Source organism: Heliangelus exortis, chromosome 10 (genome assembly GCF_036169615.1).
Source record: "Heliangelus exortis chromosome 10, bHelExo1.hap1, whole genome shotgun sequence".
In the NCBI taxonomy this organism is placed as follows: domain Eukaryota; kingdom Metazoa; phylum Chordata; class Aves; order Apodiformes; family Trochilidae; genus Heliangelus; species Heliangelus exortis.
This window is the reverse complement of record NC_092431.1, coordinates 15,311,757-15,329,139: the sequence shown is the minus strand read 5'-3', so window position 1 is coordinate 15,329,139 and position 17,383 is coordinate 15,311,757. Positions and strand designations below refer to the sequence as shown.

Below are 17,383 nucleotides of genomic sequence, written 5' to 3'. Positions count from 1 at the left end.
GGAGGCTCCTGGATGCCTCAGACTGCTGCTTTATCAGTCCTCTCTGGTGTCCTTCAGTGGTCTCAGCAATAAGAGCCTTCCAGTGCTGAGCTACTAATGCTAGTTCCTTGCCATTCATTTCCCCTCTCAGCTTGCTGGAGCAGAAGATGGGATGATGGGAGAAGACAGCAAGGTCTCAAAGGGTGTGCTGGACACTGCTCAACACCAAAGAGGCAGAAGCTCTGAGGAGCAAGACCTTGGGCAGCCCTGCCAGCCTCAGGTGGGTGTCCTGCTGCTGACAGCTTCCAAGTGCAAGCCAGAATAAACACAACAGCCCCTTTGATTTCTGGCTCCTCCTCTCCCAGCACCATGCCCCCACATCCAGCCTCCCTTCTGGTGGGGAATTCTTGCTCAGTGAGTTCACTGAAGTGACATCATGAAAGGCCACCAATCGAGCTGATGTGTTCTCATCTGCCACTGAGTGGATCCCACAAAAGGGAGTATGATTATACAGAAGAAAGCTTGTTTACAGGTAATTGGCTTTTTCATCAAGACTGATGGAAAGTAATGTACAAACTCCCTGTGTATTTATACAGTCCTTCTGCGACAGGAGTTTTTCAATATTTTCAGCAAGATAAGATAAAGAGATCCTGCTAATTACTATGCAGTGCTGTAACAAACTTCAAGATGAAATTTTGTATCTCAAGAAAACTCCAAACATAACACTCAAGAGAAAAATGAAGCATGCACTGTCATTTATTAAAGTTTCAGAGCCCTGTGAAAGGGCTTATCATTCTCAATTCACTAGGCATTGGAAAATGACACATTTTGCAATACCATGTACATCTCTTGATCTGAGGGTGATAAATCACCCAAACTGGTGGCTTGAGTGTTGAATGGGGATTTCTCCCCTGTCCCCACAGTTGTGCCTTCTTGGCATGCCTGGCCAACTCAAGCTGCTCCTGGACAGAGAGGGGAGGCAAATCCCCAAGCCCAGCCACTGCTGTCCTTGCAATGCTGTCCTTCCATGTCACACTCAAACTGGAAAGACACTACCTGTGCTAAGGGAGACCAAGACCTGCAGGTAAACCCTAAGACAGAAAACAGGGCTCATTCCTGCATCCCTGTTGGAAACAGTTTGGCTCTTTTGTCACACTAGTTAACATCACTGCATCTCTTTGCAAACTGGAGTTATTTTTAAGTATTCCCATGTAACCATGACTCTAACTTACCTGTGCTTAACAGCAGCAGAACTTTCATTATAGTGTACTCCTCAAAGCTAAGCTGCAAGCGAACAAACTGCAGACTGATCTGGTGCATCCCCTGGCACAGTTCAAACATAGCAGACTGGCGCATCCGTTCCCTGCAAAGAGAAAGAAACAAAATTCAGATGATAAATACAGGAGATCTCAACGTGCATGGGGCAACCCAGACATGAGGAGAGAGAGGAGCAACCTGGAAGAGAAGCCCTGATCACACAGGTCAGTAAGACACACCACAGCCGTCAAGTTCGGGTTAGGTAAGGGAGCTGGGGACTGCAGAGATGAAGCTGGAGCCCTGCCAGTCCTGAAGGGCTCCTTGGTCCCCGTGCTCCTGGGCTGACAGAAAAAGCCCCTGTCTGTGAGCTTTGGGGGTGATGGGCATCGCCTTGTTTAGCTCCTGCACCACCCACAACTGGTGGGTGAGTTCACTTTACTACCTGGCAGACCACAGGCAGCAAACACACACACCCCCTGGAAGGAACAGAAACAAAGGTGACTCTACTTTTGTTCACTGGTGACATTCATGAACTCACAAAAATGTTTTCAAATGTATTTGAAGTGTAGGCATTTGCTCAGCTCTGCCCTGGCTGATGGAAATGAGCCCCCTCCGGGGGTCAGAACCAGTGGAACAGGGGAACCTGCACCAACTGCACATGTTTTAAATCAGAGAACCATCAAATAATTTGAGTTGGAAGGGACCTCTCAAGGTCTCCTAGTCCAACTTCCCCGCAGTAAGCAGGGACACCCTCATCATGTTGCTCATACAACCCACATCTGCTGCCATACAGGTGGAGATGAGCTTCAGAAGTGTCTGGTGTAGAGATGAGCCAGGGGAAAGGATGCCCAGGGAGGACCAACATCCTCACACCTGCAGCCTGCACCACCCAGGACATCCAGCTCTGGCCCCAGCCCAGCAGCCTCCAACAACAGGAAAACCCATGGCAAAGAGCTCCACTGCCCACCATGCACAGTTGGGTCTGCAAGCCAGCACAGCCCTGGGATCAGGGATTTCCACTGTGTCAGCAGACATCTTGACTCTTCTCATCCTGAGTAAAACGGTCCCATAAAAACACAGCTGGCTGGTCTGGAAAATGGGGAAGTGGTTTAGCAAAATTAAAATAAAATGCATGAATTTGTGTTGTTGACTTTGTGTCTACTGCAGATTCTGAAGTTAAGAAATGATTGGGATGACCACTGCCTCGACCAGCAGCACTTACGCACTCTTCCCAAGTAACCTCCATTTCAAAGTCTCTGGTTATGACTTTTCCTGGATGAAAAGGAGAAATGATTTCCCAATCACTGAAGTTCTCATTAACACCCTACACTGGATCTCTTGCAGGGAGTTACCAACAAAATTGGTGTAGCGGTCTCTTTTTCAAACACTGAAACATAAAAATTCTGTATGTTTCTTCCTAAAATAAAAACCTAAAATAGTCTGCACTAAAGGAGTATATAATAAGATGATCTCATTCACTAATACAGATTTTTACCTTTTAAATGGTAAAATAACAGGATACGACTTGTACCCAGTTTACTCTTTTTTTTTTCCTTTAAATATCCTTTGATACGTTTAGCTTCAGCCTCTAATCCTCTTCTCTTTGGCAGCCCCAAGCTAACCTATCCCACATAAGTTTCAGGCAGAATTAGGATTTTGCTGTACTTCTACAGCTGCTATCTCAAACCACAAAAGCTACAGCAGAGTCAGTGAGCATTGCCTGTCTCATTTTGAAACTACAATATATGTGTAGCTACTTAAATGAGGTGCTATAATTGTTCAGTGACCACTATTTTTTTTTTTAATATATAATTGCTCAAAACCAATTGTCTGTATTTTTTCAAAACTTTTTTTCACATAATTGAGGAATTGGAAGAAGTTCAGCTAATTATTTTAACCAAGCAATAGCCTTTTCAAATATACAAATTGGCTGGTGAAAGAGAAGAATCATACTGTGTGCAAACAAAGACTGACGTAATCTTCCTAGTGTTTTATTTCAATAGTGCCAGAGCAGATTTTATTTTCCTTCTTAATACTAATAAAGCAGACTCCCCATTGTTATATGGGCTCTGCACTTTTCCCCTGCTCCACCCTCTTCTGGAGACGAGGAACTTCCAGCTTCTTTTTTTTTTCTTTTTTAAATTTAATAGTAGTAGTAATGCCACGTTTATTTATTTTTATTATACATCATGGACCGCAGGGGAAAAAAACCAACCGAAAAAAAAACCAAATAGAAAAAAAATACCCTTGGAAAGCTTTGGACAGTGACTGAAATACCACTTGGCCCTGTGAGGAGAGCAGCCTCTGCTGCTGGATGCACACAGGCACCAGCACACAAACCCAGTACTTATTGGTGCCACCTGCACACCCAACACCAGCCACGCTATGAATGCACACAGTGACCCCTAGGATCTGGGACTGGGTGAAACAGGAAAGGATTTGCAGAATTAAATGGCATCAGATGCAAACAAATGGGCATTTCTGAATATGCTTTGCCTGGGGTCGTGCTCCAGGTCTGCCCAAGGTGGTAACCATGCCCAGGTTGTGGCAACCCAGCACAGAAGCCCCTGGATCTCTCCTGGGGTCTGGATATGCCCTTAGGGTGGATGATCAAGTGTGCCAGGGATGGGGGCTTCTTCACATTTGGCCACTGCATAACTCAGCCTACACCTTGCTTCAGGGACACCACCTAAACAGCCTGAGGTCTCCCTGCCTGGGGGTTGTTATGGCCCAGAGGTGAGGTGGCTGTGGGCACCTCTGAGCTGACCCAGAGACAGGTAAGGAAAAAGAGCCCGAAAGAGTCCAGTCAGTGATCTCCCTCCCCCTGAAACTGTTCCCCTTCCTCTTCCCAAAACTAATGAATCCAAGTCTAGGACACAGACAATGGAGGCTTCCCACTGACCTCTCCCAGGAGGCTCAGAGGGATGCATACTCAAGTTGGAAGGCAAATGACTGATAAGGGACATTTGTATTTAAAAAACCCCCAACATTTCAAGCTGTTTTTCAGACTGCTAGAGACTCACAGGATTTAAAACAAGAACACTGTTGTATCCAGTATTACTTTTGCAGGACACCAAAGTTTCTCCAGCTTCAGAGTGTAAAGCAGCTACGACCATCCCTTCATCTGATCTCCACAGACATGAGAAGCACCAGATCTGTCATCAGATACCACAAGCCACACAGCAAATAAAACCAAAACATTTTGAGGTTTTGTCTCAGGTTTCTTATGCTTTCATTAAACAGTGTGGCAAACCCCTGACAGCTAACCTGAAAATACCCTGACTCAACCCCTCTTTTTCACGTTGCATTGCACTTTTGTGACATTTTACTTTTTATCTCTTATGGTTTTCTTTGTATTTATTTTGCTTTTATATGATTGGCTAAAGAGAAGAATTTTAGTAAGTTTGTGTTCTTTTTTTTTTTTTTTTTTGTATGTGTGTGTGTCTGTTTTTTAAATATGTAGTCTTTTATCTACTTCCAAATACTGATTCCTACTTTATCCTCAAGGAAAACCTGATGGCATTGTTTGTAGTGAGATAAAATTATGCACAGAACTAGTTACTAAGGGGTTTATTTAAAATACAACAAACCTGTAATTTCAATTCAGTTTCCTTCCTGAAAATCAGTTCAGTTGATTTATTACTTGCTTACAAATTATTACTGACTGAAAATTGTGTTAGTTAATTTCCACCATGGGGAAAAATCAAGACAAACTTTTATGCTGTCTCCCTCCCACCTTTTTTTTCTTAAGGAAAAAAAAATAAAGCAAAACCCAACGAACCCAAACCAGTTCTACCTGTGACACTGCATATAAACTTCTCAGTGTGGAAAATGGACGATGTGAATATCTGGAATACAAGGATATGCATCTTAAGGGACATTTAAGAAGGTAAGTACTTTTAAGTAATAAAAGGCATGAAGCCAAAGCTCTGACTCTGCTGTGTGGATATGCATTCAAAAGTGGTGTCATTAGCTCAGTTTAGCTTAATCCTCCTTTCATAATAATAAGCTTTAAGCTTTCCACCTTAAGTTAATCCATCTTAAGTTCCCCAAGTGTCCCCTTACAGGCTTAATTTAATGCCTGGCTCACATTCTGCCTGACCCTTCCCACAGCACCACAGCACCCAGCCCATTGCCCCAGGTACTGCTCTGCCCCATTTCTGTGCAGGGCCTCTTTGGGACCTTGTCTTAAGGGGCCATAGAGTTGCTCACCACATCCTCACTGGAACTCATCTGCTGTTGCTTCTCCCTCCTTTCCCAAAGAAAACAGACAAGGAGAGTATCTCCACTGGTAAAGCCCCCCAAGGAACCTCAACCACCTTGGTAGAAAGAGGGGGTTTGATCCTGCTCTTGGGTTTCTTTCACTGCAGCAAACGTGTTCCTAGTTGAGAGAACCCCAGGCACTCTCCCTGAGTTTGTCTTCTCTTTCATTCCGCTTGATCTGGGATCTCCTCCTAACCCCTTGCCATCTCTACATCCTCTCCTCACATCTCTGCCATCCTTATTCCCAAACTGACTCCAGATCTCCTGTCTTCCTTCTATGGGTAGGCATGGAAACCAGCTCTGCAGTACCAGCCCAACACCTCAGACTTTTCCATCCCCAACACCTATTCACAGAGAGCTGACTACGTGGATGGGAGACTGGCAAACACACCCAGCTCCTCCTGTTCCCCTGCTCTGCTGGAAGTAGCTGTCCTTTTACACAGGGACAAGTGACAGGGCAAATGGCTTCTGTGCCTGGCTGACACGGGACCGATACCCCAACTCACCAAGGGATGAGCCAGCCAACTACAACAGCGATGAAGGTTTGAGCAGCTCCAGAAACTGATATTCTTCATATTTCTTGATTTTACACTTTTTGCCCTATAAGAACTGTTCCCAGTTTGGTAATTTGGAGCCTTTCCTTTCCTAGACTAACACCTGTACCCATCTGAAGCCTGCCCATCATTGAAAATTATTTTCAGGGAAATTCAAAAGCACATTAAACTGCAACAAGACCAAAACAAATAAAAAAACTGAATGCATCTCAACAAGAAAAGCTGCCAAAGGTGTGAAGGTGAAAACCTATTTGGAAATCTGAAAAAACAAGGTATGCTTCCCACCATGCCAGAAGGGGTCATACTGAACTTGGTAGAGAGGGGAAACATCACCAGACACTCTTAGAGTAAGGCATGAAAAAGTGGATAAAGGGGGGAAAAACTGCATGTACATGGGATCACTGAGTCCTTTCTTCAGCCCCTCAAACCATCTCATCAGAAAAGCCCTTGGCTGAATTATTTTCCCTGCCTTAGGAGGGGTTCACTTGTCTGAAAAAAGTTTAGAGGTTCTTGGGAGAAGAAAAACCCACCATACTATTGTGACAACAATTTACTTTTTCTTGAAAGAGTACTCTACTTCAACAGCTCTAGCATGAAGAACAGTGGGAACAGAATGACACAACACAAAAATAAACCTGTTTTTCTGTGCAAAGGGGTAATCACTGCACTGCATTGCGTGTGGCAGCATTGGGATCAACTGTACATCAATTCTGCTCTATGGACCATACCCAGACACCTGTTTCCCATCTTGAAGCCATTATAAACACAACCCAAGTCAGCAGTACTGGAGGAGCATCATTAAGTTATTGCACTGATCAAAACCCAAGCCAAAATACATGCAGAATTCAGGCAAAATTAAATTATGACTTTTCATTTAGCACTTATTTCTTATTCAGCACTTTCTAATCTCTGCTCACTCTGCAAACCACAGCAGAGAGAGACAAAACATACTCTGTTCAACACACTGCCTTCAACTTCTACAGCATTAGAGCCACCTCCTTCCAGGAAGGAAATAATACCTGTTACCTTGCATTGATGGAAAATGCAGGTACTCAATCCTGTTGAAATTAATGGCAGTCTTATCATAACTTCTACTGGAGAGAAATGGGTGTCATGACCTTTTTTTCCTTTGACTTGTCAGTAAGCCAATAGAGATAAATACTTCATCTTCAGCACCACCAGCAACCTCCCTCCTCCTCCTGAAAAGGCAGCAGATGCTCACCCTAAGCAGTAAGGGATAGAGAATTCAACCATTACCCTGCAGGTAGTTAAACTACCATGGATAAACATGAGCTGGGAATTAGGTGATTTATCCAGCCAAGTGTTAGCCCAGAGGTAAAATAAAGGTGACAGCCTCAGACGACCACTCTGCTGCCTACCAAAGCGCGGGCAGCTCTCGGCCAGGTTCCAACATCACAGCCCCTGGCTGCCTGCTCTATTGTGCTGCTGGAAAACACTTACCTCATATCAGGCCCAGGGAAAAAAACAAACCAAACCAAACCAGAAACCGAGTGCCCTTTGCCTCATCCCCCTGTGGCAGTCTGGATTTTCAGCATCCTCCTACATTCCCAGGCCATTTTGGCTAATTCTGCTGAACTGCCTCATGCATAAACTGCTGCTGTGCTCCTGCAGGAATCTGACATGCAACAGGAGGATGTGGCTCCCTGAAAGGAAGCACAGTGAAAGAAAGACAGATTTCCTGTTCAAAAAGGTGTTGACAGAGAAGTACTTCAGTAATGAACTCCCTGAACCAACCCTGCCAACAAGAATGCAGAAACCCACTGTCACCAGAGTTAAAACATTTAACCCCAAAAGCTTCTCTCCTGGATGCTGCAGAGTCACAGGTGTGTAGCTGGGAACACCAACACTGCCACACCAATTCCTGTGGCAGAAGCAGCTGCTGAACCCAGGACGAAACAGGGATTAGACTCAGGACTACGAGTGCCAAACTCTGACAATGGGAAAAAGGTCACATCAAAACAGATCTACAGACATAGCTGGTATTCTGTAAGCTTTAGCCACCCAGGCATACAAAGTTGTTAATTTTTAGACTGAACTTAAAGGAGTCAAATCCCGAAAACTACTTTTCCCCCAAGAAAGTCCTCCTCCTGGTAATTTCAGAGAATTCAGTCCCAGGTAACTGGTACTAAGAAATTCAGAGCTCATTTAAAGTACCAGCTTAGTGCCCTCCTGTTTTATGCCTCTCAACAAAGGAACTGGCAACAGCTCCTGGATGTAACCATTGCCAAAGGAGAGTTTCAGCTCCCAGTCAGTAACCCAGAACTTGTGCTAAAATCCAACCTAACAATCCCCCTGTTATATAACCCTAAAATCTCAAGCACACCAACAGCAAAAAAAAATCAAACCCAAACCAAAACAAACCCAAGTATCTGCTGGAATTAACAGTTAGCAGAATGCTGATACCAAATACTCTCTTTTTGGTTGTCATTTGCAGTCCAAAAGAGACAAATCACAGTTTAAATGAGAGAATACATAATAATGCCTTTACCAAAATGCTTTTTCAATATCACATTCAATAATAAGTGCCAATGATCTCATCAGAGATAGGTATCCCCAGCCAGAAGAGGTGCCCATTACGTATCCTTTTGACATCCATTATGCCAGAGCTCACTGCCACTTGCAATGGTTCATCAGCAAAGTTGCTGCTGTATTCCACATAGAGCAGTAATTCTCCTCTTGTGCCAACAATGCCTCAGAAACCAAGGCTTTGCTCGTGGTGTCATGCAAAGCTTGGCATTTTCTGGAATTCAACGGAGGCATGCCTTCCTCTCATACCAGTTTAGAGAAACTACTTCCTCATTTTTCTTTTAATCTGGAAGATTAATCTTTAACTCTATCCAGGAAGTAGCGAAAGGAAGCACTGTGCATGTGAAAGGCCCTTGGAGATGCCAACAAACAGCTCATTGATGTGCAGAAAGATTAAAGCAGCACCATGTTCAAACAGACACTTGAAAGGAACAAACCTCTTCTCTGTCCTAGTGCTTCCTGTCAAGGACCTTGAGAGAAGAAAAAAGACACCCTCTCAAAAGCCTTGTAGATGTCCCAAAGTCATGCTGAGACAATACTACTAAGAGAGCATAATTATGTAAGATACATGTAAAATCACTGGACAAGTCTTCATTCTGAAGTCACATTCTAAAGTCATAAAAACTCACAGTCAAACCCCTTAAAAGACATCACAAGTTGGAAACCTGACAAAACATCCACTGGGCCAGCGGATGATCCAGATGAAAAAAGAAGTGTTTTAGAAAGATTACATCATAGCAGTAAAGTTAAATAAAACCTTTGCATCAGTGCTCTCTGTATAGGACTCCAGAAAGGCTCTGTACCAGTCTCCTGTTCAGTAAGTGAGTGTGAGAACTAGTTTCAGATTGAAGTGAGAAGAGAGTTTAGAAAGAAAGAAAGAAAAAAATCCATTAAAATGAATAGTAATAAATCACTGAGACCAGATGGCATCCATCCACAAGCTGTAAAGTAACTTAAATACAGAATTGCTGAACTACTAAGTCTGCTGTGCAGCTTATTGCTTAAATTGCCCTTATAAAAGGCATGGAAGGTGACAAACGTGACTAATTTCTCAAAATGGATGTGGGAGTGGGGAAGAAGCACTCAGGAGACCAGAGGCTAGGAAGCCCCCTTTCTGTATCCAGCAAAATGATTGGAAGAGGAGCATTAATAAATATGCTATAAGGGAAGAAAGGCAGCAGAGCTTTGGCAAAAAGAGGTCATGTCTCACAAATCTGTATGAGTGCTCTGACAACAGCACAAGGATGCTCTGATCAATATAGGCAATGTCTGTAAGATGGAAATGCTTTGCACATGCCAGGTCTAGCTGCATCCCACAGCCATATGGGGTGAGACCTAAGCAAACACCAGCCCTCCTCCTCCTCTCCTCTGCCCTGGTTTCCACACAAAGGAAACTGGGGCATGCATCTTGGGTATGGGCTGCAATACTGTCTGTCAGCATGCCAGCAGGGGTAATTACTGGTCTAGGACCTTCTGCACACTGAGCTTTGCATCAGGAGGGAGATATGTGGGAATGCAATCATGGCAAAGTTGGATTTTAAAGCTCTCAGGAAGAAATTTTCACATCTCTCTTAAATAGAGCTTAGGGATATGGAGGAGGGATCTTCATGGATTATTAGCAGCTTAAAAATAGGAGACCAAGGGTAATAATAAATGGACATCTCTCAAAAGTAATAGAGGTTACCAGGGAAGTCTCACAGAGCTCTGTACTGGGGCCTGGGCTGAAAACTATACTTATACATCATCTGAAAAAAAAATCAGACCTACGGAAGCAACAGAGCTTGCTGGTGACTCCAGATGATGAAATTAAGAGCTGCCTGTGAAAAGTTGCTGAAAAACCTTGCAAAATTGTGTGGCTGCCTGACAAAATGGAAGGTGAAAATCACCAATTGTAAGAAAATGAAGACAGCATAACCATCTTCCAGCATGCATACAAAATAACTGGCTCTAAATTAGCAAGCATCACACAATAAAGAGAACTAAGTGTAACTTGGAACAGGTTTTGGAGCTTCTGCCTTTTGCAAATGCTTGCTGAGTGTTTAATAATGGTCAAAAAAGCAAAGGGTGTGAGAAGAAAAGACAAGAGCAAGACAGAATTGGCTACTGCGTAAATCCACTGCACTCAAACACAGCGTGGCAGTCTGGTCTCCTCCTAAAATTAACACAACAGGTTAGCAAAAGTCTTGAAGGAGGAGATGAGGATGGCCAGGTGTAGCAAACAACTGATATACAAGGGGAGATTCAATTGACTATCTGATTCTTCAGCTCATAGACTAAACAATAGGACTTGACAGGGATCTATAAGTGATAAATAGCATACACAGGATGCAAAGGAATATATCCATTACTACTTCAAACACAAGAATGAAGTGGCTCTCCATTAAATGATCCGCTACCTGCTTCAGAAGTGTCTCCATCGAACAAATATGTGTAATTAAATTGCAGGAGTGACTGCCACAGAACATTTTGGATGTCAATATTATAAATGTATTCAGAAAGGTACTAGGCAAATTCACAGAAGACAGATACACAGGGTTATTAAGCACAACTGTCCAAATATGATCTCCCACTCAGAGAGTACCTGAATCACTGACTGCTGGAACAGGTAAATGAAGAAGTATCATTTTACCCTTGTCCTGATCTTACACTTTCCTTGCAATTGGCCAATTTAAAAGAAGGGAAACTACACTAGAGGGACCTTTTTTCTAACAGTTTTCTCATTCTTACAGATCTCCTTAACTTACTTTATCTCATGTTTTCCTTTACAGTCTCAAAGCTTTAACTAAAATACCCTCGGAGTTCAAAAATTGTTTAGATGTAAAGGCAATAAAAGACAGAGCCTTTAGAAATGTATGCAATGAGGCTGAACCTATTGTTTTGCCCACCTGTGGACCTGTTTGCAAAGAAAAAGCAAAATACAACTTGGAAAATCTAGTTAAAGCATATTACATCTGTTATGAACAGGTATGACCTTCGCTGTTCAAATTTCCTTCTGTGTCTGCCCTGTTTTGGGGTGGGTATGTAAAAAAAAAAAAAATCCTTTCATATAAGTCTCCAGATAGGAACTGAGCTGCACACCATGAAAAAGTAAATAATGGTAAGAACATATATAAAAAATGTACTGATAAATATACCCACTTCTCAATGTACTGACAGTTTAAGTTGTATGAATGCAGTACACCTCTTCAAAATAACATATGCAAGCAAAAATCATGCAGGGTGGGATATTGAAGAGTGCTCACTGACCTTTTAATAAGATCAGTGATCAGACACAATTTAATAACAAAGAATTAACACTGACAACTCTTATCAACAATCACTGTGGTAATACTAATTAAAAGATGAAAGGTATTACAAAAACGTACCTGAATTCAGACAGAATTGGAAAAAAATATTTTAAAAAAAGGTTAACAGTCATAATCCTGGAAAATATAAAAAGGGAAAAAGGAATCTTTGAAACATTAAAAATTTACTTATTTGATTTATCACCACTCATGGATGATCTAAGTAATCATCTCCCCTCCAAGGTATAAAAGGTTAAAAAGATCCACTGATCTTAAATATTCTGCTTATTTTATTACATCTATCTTCCCGCTGTTACTATAGAAATCAGAATACCAGGAAGATTTACCAAATCCTAACAGTCCCAGCTTCCACAAGTACATTATAAGAATATATCAGGAATATAATGAAAATACAGTGAGCATGCTATTTACTAATAAAATACCCATAATTAATAAATGCAGATTTAAAACAAAATCTTAGATACTCTGCCAAGCTGCAACTTAATTCTCAGTGTAATTTCACAACTGCCCTGGATGTTACAAAATCCTCTGCCCATTCATATCTCACAACATCAGAACAGCAACTTCACAGAAATCTCTGTGTACCGAAGCCGTGTTTCTATCTCTGCTTCACTTGCCCTGCATCAGCTTTCTCATTCGAAAAATGGATTCTCTGTTTTTCCTCTATTGATAATATCAACCTCTGCCTGCTTTTAAATTTTAAAATTTCATGCTCAGGGCAATTACCAAAGGCATAGCATGAAAAATCCTTCCAATTCTACATCTTTATTTTTAAAACTTGCATCTTAAAGGAATGATGTACACTAAATTGTAGTAACCTTTGTTAGTTTGTTGAACTACACTACATACAGGGTATTACTGGGTTATACTATCTGGAGTAGATGATTGGATTTTATAATGAAAAAGCCATCCATACTGCACTGCAAACTAGAAAAGGGTTCAGGAGTGCCACAAAAGCCTGAAATGGCAATAATGAAAAGAGAGCCACTTCTTAGATCTACATCCTGCATTTTTGCCCTACCAGTCAAAAGCATCAATGAACAAGTCAATTGGTATATTCTGCTCTTAATATTTTGTATATAACAGTCAGTAAGTCCTTCCCCAGCTGAAACCTTTTTGGTCTAAGGATTGAGCTGCATATGATGTAACACAATAATCTGAGAGATGGAAAAAAGACATTGCTGAAGCCAATCCATGTGAGAACTGCTCCCAGTTTTTTGACTGGGGTTTGAGTTCACTTTAATACTTATGAGTACCTTGTGCAATGACTAATGCTGTTTTTATCAGGGAAACCCTCAAGTCCTTGACTCAGGTAAAAAATGTCTGTAAAAATCCAATGAAATGTAGAAGAACAATGGCCAGGAAATTCAGAATCTACACACTTATGAACCTACCATTTGTTCTTCATGCAACAGATGACAAACCCGTAAAAATCAAAGGAGTAAGAAAACACACAGAACATATGTAGTCATTGGGTGCATTTGCAAAATACTGTTGAAATACTGGGTGCATTTGCAAAATACTGTTGAAATGCTGATGTCATACTTCAATGTACTCAAGTGTCTCAACAGGGGGTCTCAGGATCACTGACTTCTTTCAGTATCCCACATCATTGCTATGTTTCAGCTAGATAAGTCTAGAATGGTAAATAAGATAATTTGGGTAAAATTCCTAAAAAGAGTGAACAATTTTGGAATCGGGGTTCATTCTCCAGAAGTCCTCAAGGAGTTAGAAGTTAGAGACCAAGTAAAAACCTAAAATCAAAAGAAAAATGGAGACCTGGAAGGGAACTCCAGTGTCCATCTGGCCCTCTCTTTTCTTTTTGCTAGCGGAAATGAACGCCTGCCAAAGAGGATGCACAGGTAGATTTTTGCTATTCACCAGCAATGCCATCAGCTGGGTTTTTGCCCTTTTCCTTGCCATGATATGTGGGGATATGGGGGATATGTGCTGAGAGGGCAAGCGGCGGCTCTGAAGGCAGCCCCCATCCCACTGCTTTCCCACATCAGGGCACCAAGGATCCCTGCCACACCATCCTTTGGCTCCTGCTGGGTTTCTGTTGGCAGTGCTGCACTCATAAATGCTTTTCATCCCTTCCTGAGCCTCTGAGAGGCTGCCAGCCAATGGCCTGACTGAATGTATGGGTGGAAGCAGATACCTGGGAGGTTGCCACCATGAGCCAGTGAGGCAACAGCTGCCCGGGACGATCACAGAAACACAAGCAAGAAGGAGCATCCCTTGCCTTGGGTTTCAGGCATCTGACTTCTGCACTGCAAACACATAAACTCCTATGATTGCAAGATGCTGATCATCAGATTTCTTCTAGGACCTAACCTGTCACACTCTCTCTTTCAAAAACTTTAGGGAGTTTTCCTTCAAAAGCACACCAACAGAAAAACAGTCATTTCAACTCTAAGTTCAATGATTAATTCACTCAGCAAGGGACAGGCCAAGGGCCTTTGAAGCTAACTCCCCTACCTTCCAGGACCACATCTTTAAAATCATGTTTTAGACTGATCCCTGTAGCAAATAATCCATTTTGCATAGCTTCAGACAGAGCCCCTGGAAATAAGCTAGTGTTAAAAAACACTGTATTTTGCTACATATCTTGCTTTGTTCTTGCAACCCATTCCAAGCAGCACCACTCAGCTTCCTGCTTTCAGCTGTGTATAATTTTACCAATTTAATGCTCCAGACTTAAATTGTCCATGCATGTGCCTGCATCAGGTTGTATTAGATTAGAAAATTTCAGCTAAAGTCTTTGGGTAAATCTTAAGAGAAATCTTCTCCCTCCTTTGAGCTAAACAAACACCAGTAATTTTTTTTTTTATTGTGGGATTTCTGTTACTTTGCAGCAGGAAAACGGACGTTTCAGAGCTTAGGTCCTGAATAAGGAACAGTCTTCTGACACATATAATGTGTCTTAGGCATTTGTCTTGACCAGTCTGAAGGCCTTGAGACGAGCCATCTTGGGAAGAGGTAAGAGGGGAGGCCATAAAGGTTCCTTGATAAGAGGAAGCCATAAAGTTTGAGAAAAAACAGCTCCTTGACCAGAGGAGAGACTGTTAATGGGGAGAAACAATGAGGGGAAAACAAAGAGCCAGAAACGGTTCATTCTGCAGATTGAAGAATCCTGCAAACTACAAGGGAGGTGACCACTCAAGGGAGCTTTCCAGTGAGGATGAGCAATGATTGGCTGTTGGCTGCGGGGCACAGCAAGGAATAAAAGGAGTAACTAATACAAAGACACTAACCCCTGGGCCCCTCTCCTAGAATGGGGTCATCACCCCCTTCTATAACACGAGACCAACAGGACACCGATAGATTCTCGGCTTGTCTCTCTTCCTCTATCTTTGGGTCATGCTCTATTCTCCCTTTCCTTCTTTCTCTCTCTCTTTCCTTCTCTCTTCTTCTCTCTTCTTCTCTCTCCTTCTCTCTCCTTCTCTCTCCTTCTCTCTCCTTCTCTCTCCTCTCCTCTCCTCTCCTCTCCTCTCCTCTCCTCTCCTCTCCTCTCCTCTCCTCTCCTCTCCTCTCCTCTCCTCTCCTCTCCTCTCCTCTCCTCTCCTCTCCTCTCCTCTCCTCTCCTCTCCTCTCCTCTCCTCTCCTCTCCTCTTCTCTTTTCTCTATAAGACTGGGATAACAACTATAGTTTTAGGGCTTACCAGTTATGTCTGTTTTTAAATAAAGTCATGTAGATGCACCTCATGCTGTGCTATCTTTACTTTGTCCTTGTGGGATCCAAAAAGAATCTCCAGGTTTCCAGTTTGAAACATAACATCATGTTTCAAGAAAGTCTTCCCCATTAATTGCTCTCTGTTCTCTCAAATCCCTAGATCCACTCAAGGTAAGGCTTCTTCATTGGAACAAGTAAAGCAAAAATCCAAGTCTCTCCCAAATAATCCTGTATCATCCCTTCAGGATATCCAATTTGTGAGCTTGCAGCCCACCATATCCTGGGCTGCATCACAAGAAGCGTGGTCAGCAGGACACGTGAGGAGATTCTCCTTCTCTGCTCTTGTGAGACCTCACCTGGAACTGTGTCCAGGAAGGGCATGGAACTGTTGAAGCGAGGCCACAGAGATGCTCAGAGGGCTGAAGAATAAATATAAATAGAGACTTGAGAGAATTGGGTTTGTTCCACCTGGAGAAGGGAAGGTTCCAGAGAGACATTGTAGGAACCTTCCAGGACCTGAAGGGGCTACAGGAAAGCTGGGGAGGGAGTTTTTACATAGGCATGTAGTGATTGTCTGAGTAATGGCTTTAGACTGGGAAAATTTAGGCTATATTTAGGTCAGATGTTAGGAAGAAATTCTTCACTATAAATGCAATGAGACCCTGGAACAGGTCGCCCAAGGAGGCTGTGGATACCCCATTCCTGAAGGTGTTCAAAGGTGGGTTGGACAAGACTTTGATCAACCTGGTGCAGTGGGAGGTGTCTCTGCCCATGGAGGGGGATTGGCACTAGGAGATCTTTGGGGTGACTTCCATCTCAAACCATTCAGCGATTCTATGAGCAACAAAAGGGAGTCACAACAAAAGCACAGTTAGGTTTGATTATGGATACAAAGCAGGTAGCCAAAGGACTCAAACTACAGTTTCACAGATGACCTTGATCTTGGAATTTTGCAGCTTGCACTTGCAGCCTTAAGGACAGTATTGCAACATCTTTTGAGTATTATTACACATGCAACAGTCATCCTTTAAGTGTTTACCTGCAATAGAAATTACATGGTGCCACATATATGACAGTCTTTTAAAGATTTACTGTGGATTAAAACTAAAGTTATGTATACAGAATATTAGTTTTGATTACAACTATTAAACTAGAAAATAAATAGATTTAAAAAAAAACCCACATACTATAAATTAGATACAGCATGAAACACACTGGACTATTTTATGCCTCTTTTTAGGCATTTCTGTAACAGGCTGAGCAGCCATTTCCTTACCCCTCAATTCACAGCATCACATTTACTCCAAGCCCAATTAAAGCAAAGGAATATACACACGATCCAGAAAGACAAACAGTTCACTTATTTAGATATGTAACATGACTAAATGAAGGCAGACAAATATTTCCAGCCTTCCCTAAGCCTAACAGGAAATCCAGTCACACATTAGGAGGGAGGCATTTTGCACAGCATTTATACAACCAAAGGTACATTTAACAGCTATTAACAACAGAGCTCCTCATTTGTTATTTGCCTTGTTTACAGTCCTCCAGAGCAAGAAAGAAAACAAGATCATGTATCACAGCCTTCCAGAAACATTACGACTTCCTTTTATTCACAGCAGCTAAGAGAAAACGGAAAATTCATTTAATGTAAAACAAAGCAACATAATTCTGGTAATGCCAGCCTCAACTTTCACTCTTTTTTGACTGTTCATTGAAGAAAATGCTGAATCCTCTGGGGCACTGAGTGCACCCAACCAGCCAGGGACCCTCCTAATTCCTTCTTGCACAGAGTCGGGAAATGA

General features: G+C 42.4%; 1 protein-coding gene across 4 annotated transcripts in view; it reads right to left on the bottom strand.

Moving 5' to 3' along the window:
* Positions 1–17,383, bottom strand: part of NR3C2 (nuclear receptor subfamily 3 group C member 2) — a 210,078-nt gene that overhangs the window by 16,821 nt on the left and 175,874 nt on the right. For all 4 annotated transcript variants that reach the window (XM_071753695.1, XM_071753696.1, XM_071753698.1 and 1 more), the window contains exon 7: positions 1,212–1,342. In XM_071753695.1, the coding sequence (XP_071609796.1) occupies positions 1,212–1,342 (131 nt within the window). The remainder of the gene's footprint in view (positions 1–1,211; positions 1,343–17,383) is intronic.